The 22496-nt window shown below is 38.9% G+C and overlaps 1 protein-coding gene across 1 annotated transcript in view; it reads left to right on the top strand.

The window, feature by feature from the left end:
• MARCHF11 (membrane associated ring-CH-type finger 11) overlaps nucleotides 1-21606 on the top strand; it is a 32175-nt gene extending 10569 nt beyond the window's left edge. Inside the window, exons 2-4 of the mRNA XM_087722141.1 lie at nucleotides 114-269; nucleotides 9967-10159; nucleotides 21112-21606. Coding sequence (XP_087578267.1) covers nucleotides 114-269; nucleotides 9967-10159; nucleotides 21112-21434 — 672 coding nt within the window. The 3' untranslated portion in view covers nucleotides 21435-21606. The remainder of the gene's footprint in view (nucleotides 1-113; nucleotides 270-9966; nucleotides 10160-21111) is intronic.
• The last annotated feature ends 890 nt before the right edge of the window (nucleotides 21607-22496 follow it).

Genomic DNA, 22496 nt, shown 5'->3' with positions numbered 1-22496 from the left:
AATTACTTCTGTATATTAGAAAAAATAGATTTATTCAGCCAATGAAACCTTTTTATAAAAATGTGGGAATTTTAAAAGTGTAATATTTATTTATTTTTTTAATCTTTTTCTAGGGCGAATTGCTAAATCCTTGTCGCTGTGATGGCTCTGTAAGATATACACATCAACTCTGCCTACTGAAGTGGATCAGCGAAAGAGGCTCGTGGACTTGTGAACTCTGCTGTTACAGATACCATGTTATAGCAATTAAAATGAAAAGGCCTTGCCAGGTAATATAAAATAATTTCCACTATCAATATGCCACATGAACATAACACATTTCTTTTAAGCTTTTCTTCGTATGCTAAAATTCAGGGGAAAAAATCCATCCTCTCAATCTGCAATTATCTTTTTAAAAATGCATAAGGGTATCAGCACAAAATTTCCTCCCAATGCAAATAACAAAAAGTTTTCCCCCATTAAGAAAAGAGAATTTATCTCCCTAATATGCTGGCTGCCTTGAAAAGTAGGTCAGCTGGACATATTCCCTTTTTGTTGTAGTAGCTGAGAAAATTCCTCAGAGATGTGAGGCAATTAAAGTACAAGCTTTATATTTATATTACCTTTCTTCTTTGCAAAAGTGGTAGACTTTTGTATGGTCTACCCTGGGTGTCTGATGGATCCAGAAGACTTCCTGAGGGTGCTTGAGGATTTCCCTGTAATCTGGTGGGCAATCCTAGTTGCTTTGTAGAATAAAGAAGTGACAAGAGTGCTGCCAATATGAAAAGTCCATTGATTTATTTCTGAGAAATGAAAAGAATGAAAAAAAATCTGTATAATAAAAATAATGAGAAATAAACAGTGAATATGACAGGAGCCTATTTTTGGGCCTACCCTGAGACAATGCAATAGTATGCTGTTAATTAATTGTGTCATAAAATGGTATGCAGCTGTTTTGTTTTGAATAACTTCGTTGATGTTGGGGATGAGTGGTTAGGACAGTGTTTCCTAACCTTGGCAACTTGAAGTCCTGTGGACTTCAACTCCCAGAATTCTCCAGCCAGCTATGCTGGCTGGGGGATTCTGGGAGTTGAAATCCATAGGACTTCAAGTTGTCAAGGTTGAGAAACACTGGGTTAGGATAATACTCTTGCTGTTTCTCTGAGACATGTCTGCCCATATTATTATTATTAGTCAGTCAAGCTAGATGTTTACAGTGGATTTGGCATTTTTATCCATCTATCAAGTTTGTCCTAAGGAGCTGGGATAGGCAGATGTTCTTGTTCAATGGTGTTATTGGCATCATTGCAGGATGTTAGCTGTCCCAAGTAAAAATGCTATTTGGAGTTGACTGATGATGATTAGGTCAATGTTGATGGTGTTCAAATGATGTTCCACCCAAGACACCTATTAGTATTGGTTCTGCTCTAAAGTCTCTGCCAAAATCAAAACTAAATCATCTACTATAGTTCTTAACTTTTATGATTCATTCTTAATGTTTATACCTGTGATCTTTTCATATTGTATTACATCTCTATTTAGTATTTCAAGAACTAAAATAAATAAGAGAAGAGATAGTGGGCATCCTTCCCTAGTTCCTTTTTGTATTTCATATGGTTTATTTAAAACTGTGTTCATGATTATGTGTGCTGTCTGTGAGGTGTCAATCAATAGAAAGAAGTTGTTTCTCGACCTAGAAAGATACTTATGGTAGTCTATTATACATTAATACCTCAAGCCATGCCAGAAATGGTGTGGAAATCCTTCCCTGGTGTCTTGAGATTGTGTAGGCCTATAGGTCTATAGCAAGAACAAAATTAATCTGAATCTCAATAATACGGAAATAGCCAGGCTTCTGGTGATTGCTTTGGACAAATTTACTTGCCCTTTGAAGGAACAGTTCTGAATTTTGGATGTCTTTCTAGACTTATGTCTTCTACTGGAAATGGAAGCTATGAACAGAGAGGTATTTGCCCAATTGTGCTGCCAACAGTGACCCATGCCCTCATCACTATATGAACAGGCTTTGTAATGTACTCTGCATCCCTTTGCCTCTTACAAGGTCCCAGAAGTATTAGTGGGCACAAATGTTAGTGTTGAGAGCCAATTCTCCAGTGAGTAAATCCAATTCAAAATGCTGTTTTTGGCTTATAAAGACTTATATATATTTAAGTTCAAGGATACTTTACAGACTGTCTGCCCAGCCTGGGCACAAGCAAGAAGGAGATGCTTTAGGGCAGTGGTCTCCAACCTTGGCAACTTTAAGACTTGTGGACTTCAACTCAGCTTTGCTGGCTGAGTAACTGTGGGAGTTGAAGTCCATAGGTTCTTGAATTGAATTTGAATTTGAATTTACTTTATTTGTATGCCGCCTTTTTCCCTGAAAGGGACTCAGGGCGGCTCACAAATCAAGGGAGAGGAAAACAAACAAAGTTACAAAATATAAAGACCATACACAGTTAAAAAACACAACAATCATACCATTTGAAGTGGGGCTGCAAGTCTTTAGCCCCAGGCCTGTCGGAACAACCAGTTTTTAAGGGCTATGCGGAAGGCCTGGAGGGTGGTGAGGGTACGAATCTCCACGGGGAGTTCGTTCCACAGGGTCGGAGCAGCCACAGAGAAGGCCCTCCTCCGGGTAGTCGCCAGTCGACACTGGGCGGCTGATGGGATTCGGAGGAGGCCTAGTCTGTGGGATCTTATTGGTCTAGTGGAGGTAATTGGCAGTAGGCGGTCTCTCAAGTACCCAGATCCAATACCATGAAGGGCTTTGTAGGTGACAACTAGCACCTTGAAGCGAATCCGGAGATTAACAGGCAGCCAGTGCAGCTCGCGGAGGATAGGTGTTACGTGGGTGAATTGAGGCGCACCCACGATCGCTCACGCGGCTGCATTCTGGACAAGCTGAAGTTGCCGAATACTCTTCAAGGGCAGCCCCATGTAGAGCACGTTGCAGTACTCCAGCCTAGAGGTCACAAAGTTGCCAAGGTTGGAGACCACTGCTTTAGGGTCATGTCCCCATTAGAACGCAAAGGGACAAAGAGCCTAAGGCAATCCTTCTGTATCATAGCTGCCTGGTTATACAACACCCTACATTAGAGATATACTAGAAGTCCATCTTATTTGAATCCCATAGAGCAATGAAAATAGCTTTATTCCAAACAGGCATTTGGGGATTGATTTTTAATACTGTTATGACTACATGGTGTTTGAGCTTCTGTTTTTTTAAAAAATGTGGATATTGGATTTTATATCTTTTCCTTTTAATCTTATTATGAAGCTTTTAGAATCTTGAGAGCTGGGTGCTGCTTAAATTCATATGAATAAGTTCCTGGAAATAAGATAGCATTGGAAGCAAACATCTCCACCAATGGACTAATAGTCTGCCCTCTGTCTATTCCCTGTTAGGTAGCGAGGTGAAGACAGGTTTCCACACAGCTGGGCAGTAGGTGAAAAATCTTTGTTGGATTTGTTAGAATAAGCACCCAGACTCTATCTAGCTCATGATAAACTAATGAAAGATTATGGCAAGGATTAAAAACAAAAGCAGCTTAACATGTATTACTTATTCTAAAGTATGAAATTCACAGAACATAGAGGGCCTGTACAGTTGAATCAAACAATAGCCACATGCAATATTCAACAGGACAAGGGACTAATGAAATTATTCCAATATTTATTTGGCTACACAGGAAGAACAAATGTCTTTTCTTACTATCTATCAATCAATCAGAGAGCCGAGGTGGCGCAGTGGTTAGGCCTGATCTGCAGGCCACTTCAGCTGACTGTTATCTGCAGTTCAGCTGTTCAAATCTCACCGGCTCAGGGTTGACTCAGCCTTCCATCCTTCCGAGGTGGGTGAAATGAGGACCCAGACTGTGGGGGCGATATGCTGACTCTGTAAACCGCTTAGAGAGGGCTGAAAGCCCTATGAAGCGGTATATAAGTCTAACTGCTATTGCTATTGCTAATCAGGAAGAATCTTTCTCAACCTTCTAAAAGCTAGAAGATGGATTTTATCATTTTACTTAGTAAGCTTATAAATGTTTATAATGGAGTCTGGTTGCTTATCCGAACCCTCTTGGATTCCCTACAACTGTTTTCTACTACTTTCTACTACTTTTTTGCACCAACAACCATCCTTGCTCTGAATGGATTCTGAAGAGAAAAGAGCTGACAAAATAACAAGAAGGTCAGCCTTTTTTATCCCAGGTCAGATTTGCCTGGAACGTCTAAAGTGTTTATTCTGATGGATTGCTGAATTGATTAATAATTTCTCCATATTTGTTACATATACATATCTGTTCTGACACCAACACACTCCGAGCCAAAGATACTTTACGGAATTTATTAACAGACAGACAGGTCCTTGGCAGCAAACCAGCACAGACAAGCCTTGGCAGGAAGCTCACGATACTGTTCTCCAACATTAGTTCATGTGTTGACTTCTGCAAAAGACGCGTGTGCACAAGCATTCGTTTTATAGTCTGGAGAGGAGCCTAATTACCAGCAGATGAGTGCAATTACCTCTTGTAACTGCGCAACTGTTCCTGACGCCTATTAGCTCTTCGGTGCCAGGCATCCAGGAACAACTCACTGCTGACGTCAGGATCACACTCCCTTGTCTCCTCCCCACTGGTCCAAGGCTCAGGCGCCTCCTGGTGGCCAACCAGCCTCTCTGCGCCCTGCTCGGAGTCAGAACCCTGTCCAGGGTCCTCCACATCCTCCAGAGCCGACTCATAGGGGCCCTCGCTGTCGGAGTCTGGTGGCAGCTCCAACGGCTCCTGCTGGGCCACAACACATATCCCTATTTCTAACAGCAATCTCCCTTCCCCAGGCCACCACTTTGTCTTTTCCTCTGGGAATTGTCTCCTGAGCCTTGCAGTTCTTAGTTTCTGTGTGACTTCTCTTCTTATCCCTTTGTTACCTTTCTTTTTACCTCTCTAGCCATCTCCAACTCATCATTATGGCACACTAACAATCTGCAGTCCCTTCTCTAACCAATAGCCCTCCATCTCTGCTGGTTCTTAACTTGGATGGAATGTGTAGTTGAAGAAGGAGTGAGCGGGAATGTTAGTAGTAGTACTGCATCTTCCCAGAGAGGAGGCAGAGAGGGACCAAAGACTAGAGACTGAATAACCCACAGATTGGGCCTCCTCCGAATACCATCTGCTGGCCAATGTCGACTGTCGACCACTTGGAGGAGGGCCTTCTCTATGCTGCTGCGGCCCTCTGGAATGATCTCCCCATGGAGATTCGGACCCTCTCCACCCTTCAGGCTTTCCGCAAGGCTACCAAGACCTGGCTGTTCCGGCAGGCCTGGGGCTGATGAGTTCCCAGCCCCACTTGAATTGTGTGACTGTTGTATTGTTTTCAAGATGTTTTTTTGTATTTGTGTTTGTCCGTTTTGTATTTCCCCTTCCCCCATCTAGTTTGTTAACCGCCCTGAGTCCCTCGGGAATAGGGCAGCATACAAGTATAATAAACTATAAACTATAAATAAACCCTGAACTGCATGGGACGGGGGGAAGGAAACGGTTCAGGATAACTAATTACAACCACTTATTACTATTTCTTACTACTACTGTAATTTACTTTAAAAAAACCTTAATGTTAAAGGAAAATTTCATTAAACTGTGTTATTAGTTTTTCTTCAAGTCTTAATTAAGCACTTCAAGTGCTTCAAGTATTAATTAAGCAAATACATTCATATGCTCCTCATTGTCAATTAATTGAAATAATTGTATCAGTCCTCTTTAGCTATCATAAGTATCCGAAAAGAGGTACAGGCTTCTCTACCTCTTTTCTCCTGGTTAATGGTCATCTATATTTTTGCAACCCTAAGGTGCATTAGGATATCTACACTAGAAAAATAGAATAGAATAAAATTATACAATAAAATAAAATTATATCTCACAAATTCTAGTTTTAAATTGTGTAGCACTGTTCTTTATACTGAACCTGAACATTTTATTACCTCTATGAGAGTAACAGTTGCCCAGAATTCTACAAGTCTGACTATTCCTCATTACTTAGTTAAATCTGTAGGATTAATGGAGCTCAGCTGACTGAATAGGAGAGGGGATAAGAATTTCTTATCCGTAGGTTTTCTCATTTCTGTTCATGCTGCAAGCAAATTATTTTGGGCTTTGCTTCTCTTGCATACAAAATGAAGTTGGCATCTAATATTTGTTATATATATATATATATATATATATATATATATATATATATATATATATATATATATGTGTGTGTGTGTGTGTGTGTGTGTGTGTGTGTGTGTGTGTGTGTGTGTGTGTGTGTGTGTGTATAACAAATATTAGATGCCAACATATCATTTTGTATATATATTTGTGTGTGTGTGTGTGTGTGTGTGTGTGTGTGTATGTGTATATATATATATATATATATATATATATATATATATATATGTATGTATGTATGTATGTATGTATGTATGTATGTATGTATGTATGTATGTATGTATGTATGTAATGGAAGCAGTTAGCTTCCTCCCATAATTGGGGCATACCAGGGGTTGTGACACTAAATATATACCTTCCTCCCTGGCTTCAGCTGATAAGGAGGAGGACCTGTGGCTTAATGGCTAAGACGTCTGCCTAAGATGTAATATAGCACAGGTTCGAATCCCAGTAAAGGTATGGCTAGCTGATGAGAGCTAAATAGCTTGAAATAGATCTATACTAGTCACCCTTTATTTATTTATCAGCACAAATATAACATTATATAATAATATATATTATTTTTGTTTTTCTGTTGATCCTTCAGAAAAGCTCACAACAATTAGAAAATGCAGTGGTACACATATATCACATATAAGTATACATACACCCCCCCCCCAAAACAGAGCATCAGCATTAAAATAGATATAAGATACTGTTCTCGGCTACTGAATAACTGCACTAATTTATAGCCTATAAATTTCATCCGGTTAATTGCTGATCAAATAAGGAAGACATCTTAAACGCAGAGTGAAGCATGGACTGTTCTTTATTTTTATATTTGTTATTTTTTTCAACCCAGTGGAATTTTGAATAGGAATTATGTAAAGAAGCTTGGGATCTCAGGGCTCTCTTAACATGATAAGTCTCTGAAAACAAAACAGAATGGGACCAGATTTGGTCTGGGACAAATCAACAGTAGACAGAACTAGTCTGAAAATGGACTGGATCTGATTTCAATGCAAATCCCTTCTTCACTCTAAGTCCCTCCTTCCTCTCTCCTGATCCTGTGGCCTAGTGTGGAGCTGCTATTAAAGGATTGGAAAGAATCCCCAAAGCCACACTATGCATGGTCTCTCTAATTTATCAGTGATCATAAATTCCTTTAATAATGCAGTATTTAAAAGCAATCACTTAAAATATAAAACTACTGACAGCCCCAGAAAATTTACAACAGAAAGCAAAATAATGATAATAATCTAGGCCACAAACATTATTTAGAAGCCACATCTCAACTGCTCACGAAAACGCCAGCAGTGAGATAGTCATACAGGCTTCCCACAGTAGATGTTCTACAATTTAGGAACCACTTGAAGTTCTTTATTAAAATCCCACTGTGAAATCTTTATTTCTTCATCAAATTACAAATGCAAAGCTTCCACTTCCTACTGAGCTAATTTGATCTCAGAAGGTTGTTAATTACTCCAGGTTTCCCATACCTGGTACTCTTGGATATTTTGGACTATTTGGTTAATCCCAAACTATAATGGTTGGGGATTATAATCACTGTAGCCCAAAACATCTAGTTCAGGAACCAGTTATTTATTCCATGTTGCTTTATTCATTACTATAAAACTTTCTATTTAAATAAACAGGGATTCTGCTCTTTAAAATTGGGGATAGGGTGTGTTCCAAGGGAGAAATTCTAGGATCAACATTATAGAACCAAAATAAAAAAGGAGTTAATTAGAATGCACTTGCATTGATAAATGAGTATGGCAAAAGTCAGTGCTGACTCTTAGTAATCACATAGGGAAGCCTTCTCCAGGCTGATCTGTCCCCATCCTGGCCCTTCAGATCTTTCAAAAGTATATCCATTGCTGCTGTAATTGTGTCCATTCACTTCGTGGCACGACATAACCGCGAACGTCAAAAGCGCGCTGACAACACCGCGGCGCTAAAACCGCGATGTCAAAAGTGCGCCCACAACAGCGCGCCGACAACAGCGCGCCGACAGAAGTGCGATTTAACTTAAGGTAAGGTTTACGGTTAGGTTTAGGGTTAGGTTTAGCGTTAGGTTTAGGGTTAGGTTTAGGGTTATTTTTAGGGTTATGTTACAGCGCGCTTCTGTCGGTGCGCTGTTGTCGGTGCGCTGTTGTCGCGCGGTTTTGACGGTGCGGTTTTGTCACCGCGCTTTAGTCACACGCGCTTTAGTCTACCGCGGTTTTGTGGTGGAACCCATTCACTTTGCTGCTAATCATTTTCTTTTTCTTTCTACCTTTCCCAGCATTTTAGACTTCTGAAGAGTTCTGGATTTTTGTATAATGGGTCCAAAATGTGATAAACTATCAGATTAGTATCCTCAATTTAGCACTGACAATTCATGGTGAAGGGGGTGGGGTTTCAGGAGGCAAAAAAATGCTGTATTCAGTGTATAAGACGCGCCCAGATTTTCAGCTTCTGTTTTTGAGGCAAAAAGGTACGTCGTATACTCCGAAAAATATGGTAATCTACTGTATATGGTTGAATAAAAGAATAATTCTCACATAAGAGACATTTCTGCTCTGAAGAATGGGGAAAACTTTGGTTTGTCCCTTTGTGGTAAGTTTATACATAAAAAGCAGAGGATTGGGCGAGCCGGTAGTAGCGGTGGCAGGAGGCTCCGCCCAGCCACCTGGACACTTCTGTGCATGTGCAGAAGCGGCGTGCCCACAAAAAGTAGTAGTAAAAAAATGGCAACCCACCACTGATGCAAAGATAATACGTCACTGAAGAAAAATTGTTTACAATTGCCATGAGTAAAAATTATCCAGATTGTATTTGAATGGCACATTATACAGTATTTAATCACAATGAATTTGTACATACAAGTATGAGTAAAGGATTAATGTGTAATTATAAACAATATATATTTATGTAGCAATAGCAGTTAGACTTATATACCGCTTCATAGTGCTTTCAGCCCTCTCTAACGGGATTACAGAGTCAGCATATCGCCCCCAACAATCCAGGTCCTCATTTTACCCACCTCGGAAGGATGGAAGGCTGAGTCAACCTTGAGAGTGTAGACTTCACTCTCTGTGCTAAGGTTATGTTCTCTGAAAGCATATTCATATAAATCGAGAGACTAAAATGGGTATTGTAGGGTATTGTAATAAATGCGCTCATAAATGTTTAGAGCTTTATTCTTAATCACTGTATCATTCAAACACATTCTTTCTTTGTTTCCTGTTCTATGTACAGTGAAAGCATTTTTGTATGTATCTTTACAATTGGATTTCTAACATGTACAATTATCCTGACAGACAAAGAGGAAATATGTATGGTTGTGTGATTCTTGCTTATTTTAATTATTTGTATTCTGTTTTATGTTCCCCCTTTCCCCTTTTTGAATTGTTCGCCGCCCTGAGTTCTTCCCGGAGAAGGGCGGCATACAAATAATAAAATTCAATTCAATTCAATTCAAAATGGCAAACTTTATTAGGATTCTTCATTGTGTTGCACACAGTAGACTCAATCCGGTTAAAAGTTTGTTCTAGGACCCAGTTTTGACAAGGACCATGTTTTTACCAAACATTGAAAAGCAACGTCCAAATTGAGATTTGTAACATTTCTAAACTGCTAAAGTTATTCAATTTAAGATGACTTAATGAAATGAATGGAGTTTCTTTCTCCAGAATGAATATGAGAAAATGCTATGAACAAATACAATAGAACTTTGTGAATATTGTCAGGATGAGTTTAGACAGACCTAGAATTTTTTTATTAATATTTTATTCATGTTGCTTTTTCTTCCTTATAGTGGCAGAGCATTACTGTAACTCTGGTTGAGAAGGTGCAGATGATTGCTGTAATTTTGGGGTCGTTATTCTTAGTGGCAAGTGTAACTTGGCTTCTGTGGTCAGCCTTCAGTCCCTATGCTGTTTGGCAAAGAAAAGACCTCCTTTTTCAAATCTGCTATGCAATGTATGGTTTTATGGATCTAGTGTGCATAGGTAAGTTAAAAAAGTAATATTGTCATTCATTTTGATAAATGTGGTATGATATAATTTGAGACTATGCTTTTGTATATCTGATCTACATACATGGTAGTTTCTAGAAAAAAATAAAATGTATGTGAATATTGTCACTTTTAGATATAACAAGAATTTTAAAGACGCAATAATTCAGATAAACAGTATTAAAAAGTTGCCTCATAATTACGCTTACCCACAATACCCATAGAAAGATCCATAATACTCTCAAGTTAAATGAAATTACAACAGCCTTCAAGAATATCAGGGGCAATCATTCAGAGGATCATACTTCTATAACTACCCGAAATTTAATTTCTGAAAGTTGGTAGCAAATTGTGAACATTTCAAAAGAGCCAGGTTTGGTTTAGTGGTTAGGGCTAAAAACCAGGAACTAGTAAATTCTAGTCCTCTCTTAGGGATGAAAATTAGCTGGATGACTTTGGCCTCTCATTCTTTCTTAGCCAAACTCACTTCATGGGAAAGTTGTGGGGTAAATAGGAACAAACAGGAATATTTGATATATTCATTGCCTTGATATATTTATAAAAATAATAAAGGTGAAATTTAAAAACTCTTAAAAATCATTAAAAACTAATATTATCTACAGTGTGAATTCACAAAAATTACATATTAATATAGTTACAAATAGGAAAGAGCCCAAAACCGTAAAAGAAGAAAGACTGGATCAAAATTTGACTTCACCTTTATAGTCATGCCACTATATCACTACCTTATTTATTCTTTTGACAAAGAACTCCATTATATTATTAATAGCAATAGCAATAGCAGTTAGACTTATATACCGCTTCATAGAGCTTTCAGCCCTCTCTAAGCGGTTTACAGAGTCAGCATATCGCCCCCAACAACAATCTGGGTCCTCATTTCACCCACCTCGGAAGGATGGAAGGCTGAGTCAACCCTGAGCCGGTGAGATTAGAACCGCTGAACTGCAGATAACAGTCAGCTGAAGTGGCCTGCAGTACTGCACCCTAACCACTGCGCCACCTCGGCTCTGTAAAAAAAAAAAACTATAATTCTTTTATACAAATACTATATTCTTAGTTGAATACATACATATATAGTATTTGCATAGAAATATTGGCACAAATCCCATCACATTTAACGATTTGTACCTGTATTTATTTTCTTTGAGACATTCCATCTAGTGCTGAGATAGGGCACCCTTGCAATGTACTCAAATGTCTTTGGACCAGTGAACAGCCTTCACATATTTCTGAATAGTAGTTAGACTTATATACCGCTTCATAGGGCTTTCAGCCCTCTCTAAGCGGTTTACAGAGTCAGCATATTGCCCCCAACAACAATCCGGGTCCTCATTTTACCCACCTCGGAAGGATGGAAGGCTGAGTCAACTCTGAGCCGGTGAGATTTGAACAGCTGAACTGCAGAACTGCAGCCAGCTGAAGTAGCCTGCAGTGCTGCATTTAACCACTGTGCCACCTTGGCTCTGAATGATATTCATTAGTTCCATTCATTACAGATGGCTAATCTGGAGACTAATCTATCTACTGCACAGATAACTATTTCATTGGCTACTGGTTTTTGAGAACTGAACAATTTTCAATACAATTGATTTTTCAAGAAACACTTTTAAAAATTAGATTTTGACATACTATTTTAGGTGGTTCTACTTTTCTTCCTTGTGGTTAATCTTCTGAAGGGTATGCATAGGAACAGCTAAAGGCCATGGAGTCCCACAGATTCATCTGGTGTATCATATTATTTAACAACTTTTAGAAGTAATTGGTGAAAACATAAATGGATATTTACTTTTTTCTAATAAGTGACTTTCGGCACTGCCTTTTCTGTTGGATATTAAACAGTTAGGAAGTCCTAAATAAATATGTAGAATCAATACTAAACAAAATAATTGAGTAGCTTATGAATAGAATAGTTATTATCAAGAGCCAAGGTGGCGCAGTGGTTAAATGCAGCACTGCAGGCTACTGCTAGATCAGCAGGTCAGCGGTTCAAATCTCACCGGCTCAGGGTTGACTCAGCCTTCCATCCTTCCCAGGTGGGTAAAATGAGGACCCAGATTGTTGGGGGCAATATGCTGACTCTCTGTAAACCGCTTAGAGAGGCCTGAAAGGCCTATGAAGCGGTATATAAGTCTACTGCTATTTTGTCTTCCATTTGCTTTGAATAAGATTGACCTTGACTAGAATTTTAAATGAGAAACAAAATGTTGCATACAGTAGATAGATCTTTGACCAGAGATCTTGATCAGGATTGCAACTTAGGACGTCCCAGTGGTGAACTGGAAATTTGGGTGCCCTGGTGGTGAACTGGAAATTTGTTTGTATGTTTGTTGCTGCCTTTCCAAGAAACATTAAATTGAGCTACAATCACACATGACTGAATGACATTCAAATTAGGTTATTAATGTTCTACATCATCATGCCTTTTGTCTATAAAAACGGGGCCTTTTCAAAATGTGGTTGTGAGCAAACTAACTAGGCCCAGTCAAAAAAAAAAAGGATAATGTATATTGATTTCTGGTATTATTTCAGTCCCGGTTCTCATTTTGCATTTGAATAGAGGGCTAATATTGATATGTCCCCATTTTTATGTACTACATGTATATCCCTCTCTCACCACCCTCCCTCTGCCCATGAGATGTTGTTATTTCCAACTTACAACATCCTTGGGTTTCTGTAACAGGAACGATGCTGGTATTGAGAAGGAGAATGGAAGCATAATTCCTTTTCCTTGTAGTAATTTTGAGCGAGTATGTGGAAAGTATATCCCTCATCCCTACCCACGAGCAGTTCTCCTCAGGAAAGCTGTTTTCTCTAGCATTAGCAGCAGAAAATGATGCATCTACTTTCACAGGGCAATTGATCAACATGATCAATGCCTGGTGGGAAACAGAAAAGCAATTTTCTATTGCTAAGAGCAAAGGGAAAATAATAGTAAGTTCCCTACCAGTTGTTTGACTAGAGAGAAAAGCTGCTAGACATTCCCACAGTTTTTCAAGCTGCACCTTTTGCCGCTAAGGGCTGTTGTAGGATACAAGTTGTTCCCCCATCTGTACTTTATAGGTTTCTGTAGGGATGAATCCATACAATGAAGTGAAGTAATGCTTTGCTTTCGCACTACGTGAGATATTAGTAAGTGATTATATAAGTGTTTCTAGTAATGGAAATTCCTTTCCATAACATTTCTGGTACCATTATTTTTTTACCTGAAAGTAATGAGAATATTTTAAATACTATTGTTCCTTTGTTTCCATTGATGCAGATATTCCTATTTATTTAGTTTTTTTTAAATGATGGTTGTTTCTTTATGTAGAATTTTAACTTGCTTGGAAGAAAATTTCTAATGAGATCACTCCCAAAGAGTTATGGTCTTGTTTGTAGCCTTAGGAGTCCCATATTTGGATTTTAAAAATCTAGATGACATTAGAGCAAAGAGATAAAAAAAATCCTATGTATGCAATGGTATACATTTATTGTCTGGATTCTGAAGCCCAGATATGCCTTAAGCCAGGGGTTGGCAACCTTAACCACTCAAAGAGCCACAAAGGTCCTAACCAGAAGCCCCTCCTTCAATTCTGGAGCCAACTGGAAGTCTGGTTTCCCCACCATAGAGTCTCCTCCTAGTATGGCAGCCTTTTTCTTCTAACTGAAAGCCCTATCAATTGTGGAGCTGACTAGCGACAGGGAGCCACAGCAGAGGGATGAAAGAGCCACATGTGGCTCCAGAGCCACAGGTTGTTGACCCCTGCCTTAAGCTTACTAAAATCATTTTTTTTTACTGCCACCAGCTTTGCAACCTTGAAGTAATTTTCCAAAGCAAGGACAGAGTCACAGTGTCTAAGATATCACTACCTCCTTAAAGTTGGGAGCAGAAAAATGAAACATCAGATTTCTGGGAAAAGTACTTTGTCTACCCAGAAATAAGAGTTACTCTGAATGGGTTGTGCTTCTATAATTGCTTTATAATCTCAATTCAACTGAAGCAGTACTGACTGCCTTTGAACAGAGAGTGGGAGTTTCTGGGATAAAGGGCTCATAAGGTACTGACATAATATTTCTAAAAGTATAACTGAAACTGTTATTTCTTGAGATGCATTTCTACTTTGATCATCCAGATAATTTGATATCTGCCAGAACATTGGTACAATCATTGTCTAATGCTCTGTTTTATAAACAAAACAATATTCCTTAAACTCTGGATCAGATCTTGACTAAGAATTTATTTACTATCTTTGCTGTAAATATTTACTGCTGCTTTTTCACCCCAGATTTTCTAGTTATGCTTCTTGCACTGTTATGGCACAGCAAATACAACTATTGACTTGGAAAGATAAAGAAAGATCACTAGATGGCAGTGAAGAAACACAGAAAATCCAACTCTTAGTTGCCATCTTATGCTTATTTAATTTACCATTCTGAAATAGTAGCACTAAAAGAGGGCAGGGGGTATTTTTAGCCACTAAAGCACAGATGAAGGTGTTAAATAGCATGGATAAAGTTCTAAGGATCTCAGTGTCTCTGTGCCATAGTCACCAATGCTATGAAAAATTAATTAAATCAGCTCGGGGCTTAACTATTTCCATCACCTAAGCCAGTGGTCCCCAACCCCCGGTCCGTGGACCGGTGCCGGGCCGTAGAGTACCTGGCACCGGGCCGCGCAGCGGCCGGGGGCCATGATCGCTGCAGCGGCCGGGGCCATGATCACTGCAGCGGCCGGGGGCCATGATCGCTGCAGCGGCTGGGGCCATGATCGCTGCAGCGGCCGGGGGCCATGATCGCTGCAGCGGCCGGGGGCCATGATCGCTGCAGCGGCCGGGGGACATGATCGCTGCAGCGCAAAGGCTCCTGGGCCGTGCGCAAATGCTCCTCCTGTATATAAACAATCAATGTGTCGTTGCGAACAACGCCCCCCCACCCCTGCGCACGCTCAGCGGGCCACGGTAAAATTATCAAAGGCTGACTGGTCCGCGGCGATAAAAAGGTTGGGGACCACTGACCTAAGCATCAAATATGCAAATTCTGAATAAATTCTATCTGGAAAATCTGATAGGGATACTGTAATATTCCCAGCATACTTTCTATGCTGAGAGCAAGAGATTTCACAAAGAGAAACCAGTAGACTTTATTGTTACTGGATAACTTATTACACAAGAGAGATAGATGAGTCCAGCTTCCAAGTCTGTCACGCCTTATATGAAAATCTTTGCAAAGGTAATGCAAATATTTTGTAAGAATTCTTGAAAATGTGAAAAGCTGTATTATACATTTGCATTGTATACATTTGTATACAAAAGTATACATTTGCATACTAGGTGTAGGACAGAGATCTATATACACCAGCAAACACCGCTTGGTAACTCATGACTACCATGGTATATTAGGAGCTGTGGTGGTGCAGTGGTTAGAATGCAAGTATTGCAGACTAACTGTGACCATAGCGAGGAGTTTTGAATCCTTACAGGGTTTAAGGTTGATTCAGTCTACCATTCAGATCATAAAATGAGAATCCAGATTGTTGGGTGCAATCTGTTTGGCTGGTTTGGATTCTGAGGGGTTCGTAGGCTGGTTGTAGGTCAATGCATCTATTGATGGAATGACTTGTGGAGTGCCAGGCTTCGGTGAACTCATGAGCGTGGCAGGTGGTAGCATGGTCAATGATTTTTGTGTTGCTCCAACCAAATTGGTGCCGTTGGGTGTTGGAGTGGGTAGAGAGTAAGGATTTGGGATCATGGTGTTTGACTGCCAGTGTTCGTGGATCCTGGTTTTTAATTGATGTGATGTGTGGCTGCTCAATGTCTTTCTCCGTAATAACTATGTAAATAATGTTATATTGTGACACCCAGCACTCAAACCACACAACACCACACAGCCACCATCACACAAAAACTAATCCTATAGTACCCAAAAGGGGTGTCGGACATGACAGCCAGAATCTTCCAATCCCTAGGAATAACATAGCCCACAAACCCACAGCCACACCCCAACAGGAATTAGCCAAGGTGGCGCAGTGGTTAAATGCAGCACTGCAGGCTACTGCTAGATCAGCAGGTCAGCGGTTCAAATCTCACCGGCTCAGGGTTAGGCCTGATCTGCAGGCCACTTCAGCTGACTGTTATCTGCAGTTCAGCGGTTCTAATCTCACTGGCTCAAGGTTGACTCAGCCTTCCATCCTTCCGAGGTGGGTGAAATGAGGACCCAGATTGTTGGGGGCAATATGCTGACTCTCTGTAAACCGCTTAGAGAGGCCTGAAAGGCCTATGAAGCGGTATATAAGTCTACTGCTATATTGCTATTGCTATTATGCAGAACCAAAGACAAAACACAGAAGGATGAAAGAAACAATGGAATCTACAAAATCAACTGTAACCATTACAGACAATTCTACCGGGGGCATACATCCCATCAATCAAAAACTAGGATCCACGAACACTGGCTGGCAGTCAAATGCCGCAATCTCGAATCCTTCTTCTCTACCCACATGACGCCAAACAGCACGGATTCAATTGGAGCAACGCAAAAATCATTGGTCACGCTACCATCGACCATGCTCATGATTAGATTATTATCTAAAAACCTTATTATAATTTAATATAAATTAAAACTGAAAAGGAAAATCTATGAGGAATGGGTGGGTAAGTTGGATATGTTTCATTTCACGAATAGAAGACTATGGGGGGCTCTGGTTTCATTATAAAGTACATTATGCATTATGCTGACAATCCACAAGCAATTCCATCAACAGACATATTGACCTAACATCCAGCCAACGAACCCCTGAGAATCCAAATCAATCCCACAGCCAACCAGAAACAGCACTGACCCTCAACCAACCCATGCAACCCCCCCCCACCAGCAGTTCACCTCCCAATGACTCTGACCTGATGTAATTTCCTTATCACAAGGCCCATCACAAGAGTCACTGATGACTCACACTCACAGGACCCACACCTGAAGGCCTTATAAACAGAAGAACACTGACACTGACATCCCCTAAACCCGGGATGGCCAACCTATGGCACGCCTGCCACAGGTGGCACGCGGAGCCATTTGTCAGGCACGTGAGGCGTTGCCCTGCCAGTTGGCCAGTGTGCATGCATGTGCTGGCCAGCTGACTTCAGCCTTTTTTCGAGGCCATTTTTCGAGGCCATTTTTCTCCCTCCCCAATCTCCAGAGGCTTTATAGAAGCTTGGGGAGGGTGAAAACAGTCTCCCCCACCCCCCGAAGGCCCTCCGGACACTTCAGGAGTTTCCTTGAAGCCTCTGGAGTGCAAAAAACCCAGCCCTACAGGCAAACCAGAAGTTCAGGTTCGAGAAGTAACTTCCGGTTTGCTCCTAGGGTCATTTTTTGCCCTCCAGAGCCTTCAGGGAAGCTTCTGAAGCCTCCTGAGGGCCTCTGGGGGGGGGTTAGGGAAGCTGTTTTCGCCCTCCCAAGGCTCCTATAAAGCTTCTGGAGACTGGGGAGGGTGAAAAAAGCATACCAAAAATGGGGGGGGGGGAGTGCTGGTCATGCACGCATGTATGCTAGGGGTCGCACATTGCATTATGGGTGTGGCACGCCCGTGCACCCCCCCTGCGCTCCCCCCGGTTTTGGCATGCGGGCCAAAAAAAGTTCGCCATCACTGCCCTAAACTCTGCTGAAGATGTTACCTAGCCTGGTAATGAAATGTTCGGAAACCAAAGCACAAGCTCGTAGAATGAACCTTCACCCTCATCCTACCTCCAAGCTACAGATATTCAGTACTATTGGAAAAGCACATATTTTGTCATAGAGTTTAGTTTCGTTAGTTTACTTTATTGTCATTGCCCATGGTACAATGAAATTAAATGCCGTCTTCAGTGTATATATAAACGCAAGTTAAATAGTTCAACCTATGAAGGGGTCCTGGAAGGCACCATCTTGCACTTGGAGAATTTCTATTCTTTTCTGGAATCTTCACTTGTGTTTCAAATAGAATATATATTTACAGTAACAAGAATTATTAACAAGTCAAATTGTGAGAATATGTTCAGCCAGGCCAGTTTCCATTTTACCTTGTACTTACTCTATCCAAAATTGCTTATCGCTAAATCCAAATAAATAACCCATGGGATTATAAAATCAAATTAAATTACATCATGATCATCTGACTCCTGGACATTTCTGATTCTACAAGAATTTGTACCTCCAGTGACCTCCAGTGTAGAAATTATCAAATGCACCACAATCTCGAATGTAGGTGAGTGAACTGCTGGCCTGGTTAGTGTACATGTCTTCTTATGCTTCTGTCCTCAAGCACAGATAGTTAATTGTTTTGGACTTTATTTTCAAATATAAGTCAAAATACAGTTTTGTTCATAATTGAATGTGGCCACTTTCCTTCTAATCCTTGCCCACAGCTCATGAAGTAAGGACATGAAATGTGAATTGCAAAAAATCTGGACGACAGCTTGATAGCAACAAAGAGAGGGTTTTTTTTGATGTATTTCCTTGCTACCAGCTACTAGTTATTTAAATTTTGCATAGTTATGAAATTGTACAATTATTCCTGAAGTATCTTTGTCCCTATGTGGTCTCACAGAATACAACCATAAACAAAAGTTCTTAATTTCCTGGAAATTTCAGGCACAACATATTCAAGATATTGTTTATAATACTCAAGTTGTCTATTTTGTATAACTGTAGTTAGGTAAAATGTCAATGCCACTTTGGAGCAATATATGTAGTTACGTTAGTTTTCAGTAAGCCTGTTGTCATATAACAGCAATATTCTACACAGAAATTCTCCAGGTTCTCATTTGTGTTTTCCCCCCCAATAAAATTATTCTTTCCTCAGTTATTACAGTGAATTAGACACACTGGATAGACCAAGAATGGCCTAACAAGATTGCAATGTCTATACAGACCAGAAGAAAGAAAATGGAACTCCCCCCCCCCCCAATAGCTGGTTACAAGTCTGATTTTCCATGAATCATCTACTGTTTTTATGCTCAGACTAGAAACCTAAGCCCACACTTCATAACAGCTTTCAAGATAACTGTTCAAATTAATCTTATAGCATAGCAGCTACATTCATACGACTACACATCTGTTCTTGATATTCCTTCCCAGTCTGGTTGTGTCAGCTTCTTTCATCCTCTAACAATGCTGATTAAAGGACAAGAAGATTATGCAGTAGTACAGATTTTTAATTTTCATTTCTATTATTGATGTGTGTAGTATCTGGGAAGGGATTAGAAGGTTTCTCTTTTGGAGCGCTTTAGATGTGCATTCTCTCAGCTTGACAAACCACTTTCCTCTAAACGAAAGTAACTTTCACACAACTGCAGAAGATCTATTTGGGGAAGGGAAAATAACTTCTGCTCTGAACAACTGTTCTGCACAACTAGGTGAGAATTAGGATTCTAGCAAGTATAAACTGAGGAAGTTAGTTCTATCTGTAAGGTCTTGGTGGAGTCACTTTCAACAACTTCAGACTCTCTTTATCTTAACTCAGATTCTGAAGGAAAGACAGAGGCACAAAATCTATAATGCCTGCATCTTTCATTTGAAGGAACAGAACAGAGAACAGAAAAATAGAAACACCATATTGTGGGGAGAAATGTCCTGAAAATCTTACTCTGAAGTCGGCTGCTTTTTCAAGTAGTTCAGTGATTAAAATTCATTTCAAACAGAACCAGTTTTGTTTGGTGGGAGACTAGGAGCTTCTGGTCCTAGGTCCTTTTAAATGTTGAAACTCCCCTTTTTTCCCCAAGATGACCCTTTCTTGGACAATGCAAGTAGTTCTGTATTTGCTGAACTTGTGATGTCTCTTGTCCCCAAACTGTCTGAACAGTTTTTATTTTTATTATGTGTACATAATGAAACTTCCTGACCTTTCTACTGCCTACTGTGTATTTGCTTCTTGTAGTTGTTTGATGGTGTTGTTTGCTCTGAATTTTTGGATAGATGGAGAGGGAGAGAGATAATTTTTCTCCTTTCCATCTCTCATCTCTCTTGTCCATCTCTATCTCTGTTTATCTCTCTCTCTTATCTCTCTGTCTTATCTCTCTCTTCTATCTATCATCTATCCTATCCTATCTATCTATCTATCTATCTATCTATCTATCTATCTATCTATCTATCTATCTATCATCTATCTATCATCTATCCTATCTATCTATCTATCTATCTATCATCATCTATCTATCTATCAATCATCTATCCTATCCTATCTATCTATCTATCTATCTATCTATCTATCTATCTATCTATCTATCTATCTATCATCTATCCTATCTATCTATCTATCTATCTATCTATCTATCTATCTATCTATCTATCATCTATCTATCTATCTATCTATCATCTATCTATCTATCTATCTATCTATCTATCTATCTATCTATCTATCATCTATCATATCTATCTATCTATCTATCTATCTATCTATCTATCTATCTATCTATCATCTATCTATCATCTATCTATCTATCTATCTATCTATCTATCTATCTATCTATCTATCTATCTATCATCTATCTATCTATCTATCTATCATCTATCCTATCTATCTATCTATCTATCTATCTATCTATCTATCTATCTATCTATCATCTATCTATCTATCTATCTATCTATCTATCTATCTATCTATCTATCTATCTATCTATCTATCTATCTATCTATCATCTATCTAAAATTAATAATAGACCCCAGTTTAGGCTAACTTCTAAATGTTTAAATAAAAGCATTATCTTTCTTCTGTTTATCAAAAATACATACTGTAAGCTATCAAAAGAAGATATACCTAGATATAAATGTTTATACAATGGATATGTGGGAATCAGTTATCCATAACTCAAGTCTTTGTGCTTTGATTCAAGCCAGCATTTCAATTTTGTATTTCTTTACAAAAAGTACATTTGATGTACAGAACTAAAAGCTTCAATAATTTGTTTCCTTTAATTTCAGGACTTATTGTACATGAAGGTGCATCAGTTTGCAGAGTATTTAAGCGTTGGAGGGCTGTCAATTTGCACTGGGATGTACAAAATTATGACAAAGCTACAGACATAGAAGAGAGCACTCGAGGAGAATCCTCCACAGCGAGGACTTTGTGGCTACCACTAAATGCATTGAGAAACAGGAATTTAGTTCATTCAACACAGTTAACTTCACCAAGATTTCAATGTGGCTATGTTTTATTACAACTCTTCAGTCGAATGAGACCTCCGGAGGATTCATCAGATGACAACAGTTCTGGAGAGGTTGTTATGAGAGTGACTTCAGTCTAAAAGTTACGATCATTATCCTTCACAAACAAGGACATTTTGCCTAAAACATGTGAAATATTCTGGAATGTAATGCAATGAATGGTGAAACCATAGCACATAAAAATATATAAACTTTTTTAGTTTATGCTTTTATATGATCAGTTGAATTGCAAATTACATTCTCCCCAGGAAAGTATTTCTTTCTTTTGTTACCATGATTGATTACTTTTTATCTATTTGTACTTGGCATTTATAAAAATATAATTTAACAGTAGCTTTAATAATGTGAAGACAAATATTTTAAACTACAACTATTTTTGATAGATTTAAATGTATTTTTAAAAGTTCTTCGTCATCTATAAGTTTCCAGTTATAGTAAATTAAATTAATGACATGGCTTAAGGTAAGGAAACAATAGAAATTCATCTACATCATTTCAGTTTGGGAAATAAGTATATGTTTCATTCTGGTCTTTGGACAGACATAGTGTTATTTTGAGGTTGGATAGCTGCAAACTAAGAGGTGAAAAACAAAATATTGCATTCTTGAAAATAAAGAAAGTAATTATCTGTGAAATATGATTCACAGATATACACATCACCTGGGTTCCAAGATATTGTTATCCATATTTCATAATATAGGTTCAATGAAGCAATTTTAGAGTTCTTTTATGAAAAAAAAGGGAAATCAGCATTTAAATAAGCATTTCACACAAGACAGAAAAATGTTCTACAATTGTTTTCAGGATTTTTGACTGTAAGCATCTAGCAAGATGGTTTGTTTCTTACTTTCATGACAATTCTATTTGATTTTATTTTCATATTAGCTAAATTAAATTCAGTTACATTGAAAGAAATTTTCTTTACTGTATTTCCATTTTTTAAATTATTTGTATCCTTTCTTCCGCATTTAGCATTTCAATTCATTTTCACTTTGCTTAAAGATGAAAAAGAAAAAGTAATTGCTTAAAATCTAGATATCTTTACAAGAAAAATAATAATATTCATTTGTATTCTTTCAAAGTTTTGTTACTTGAGTAACCTTATTTAAGAGATTGATAAAATTCTTTTAAGTATGAAACAG

This window comes from Thamnophis sirtalis, unplaced genomic scaffold (genome assembly GCF_051295495.1).
Source record: "Thamnophis sirtalis isolate CommonGarterSnake01/CBP01778 unplaced genomic scaffold, rThaSir2_p1.2 scaffold_8, whole genome shotgun sequence".
Lineage (NCBI taxonomy): Eukaryota > Metazoa > Chordata > Lepidosauria > Squamata > Natricidae > Thamnophis > Thamnophis sirtalis.
Note: the sequence above shows the minus strand (reverse complement) of the source record. Positions and strands in the feature narration are given on the sequence as shown.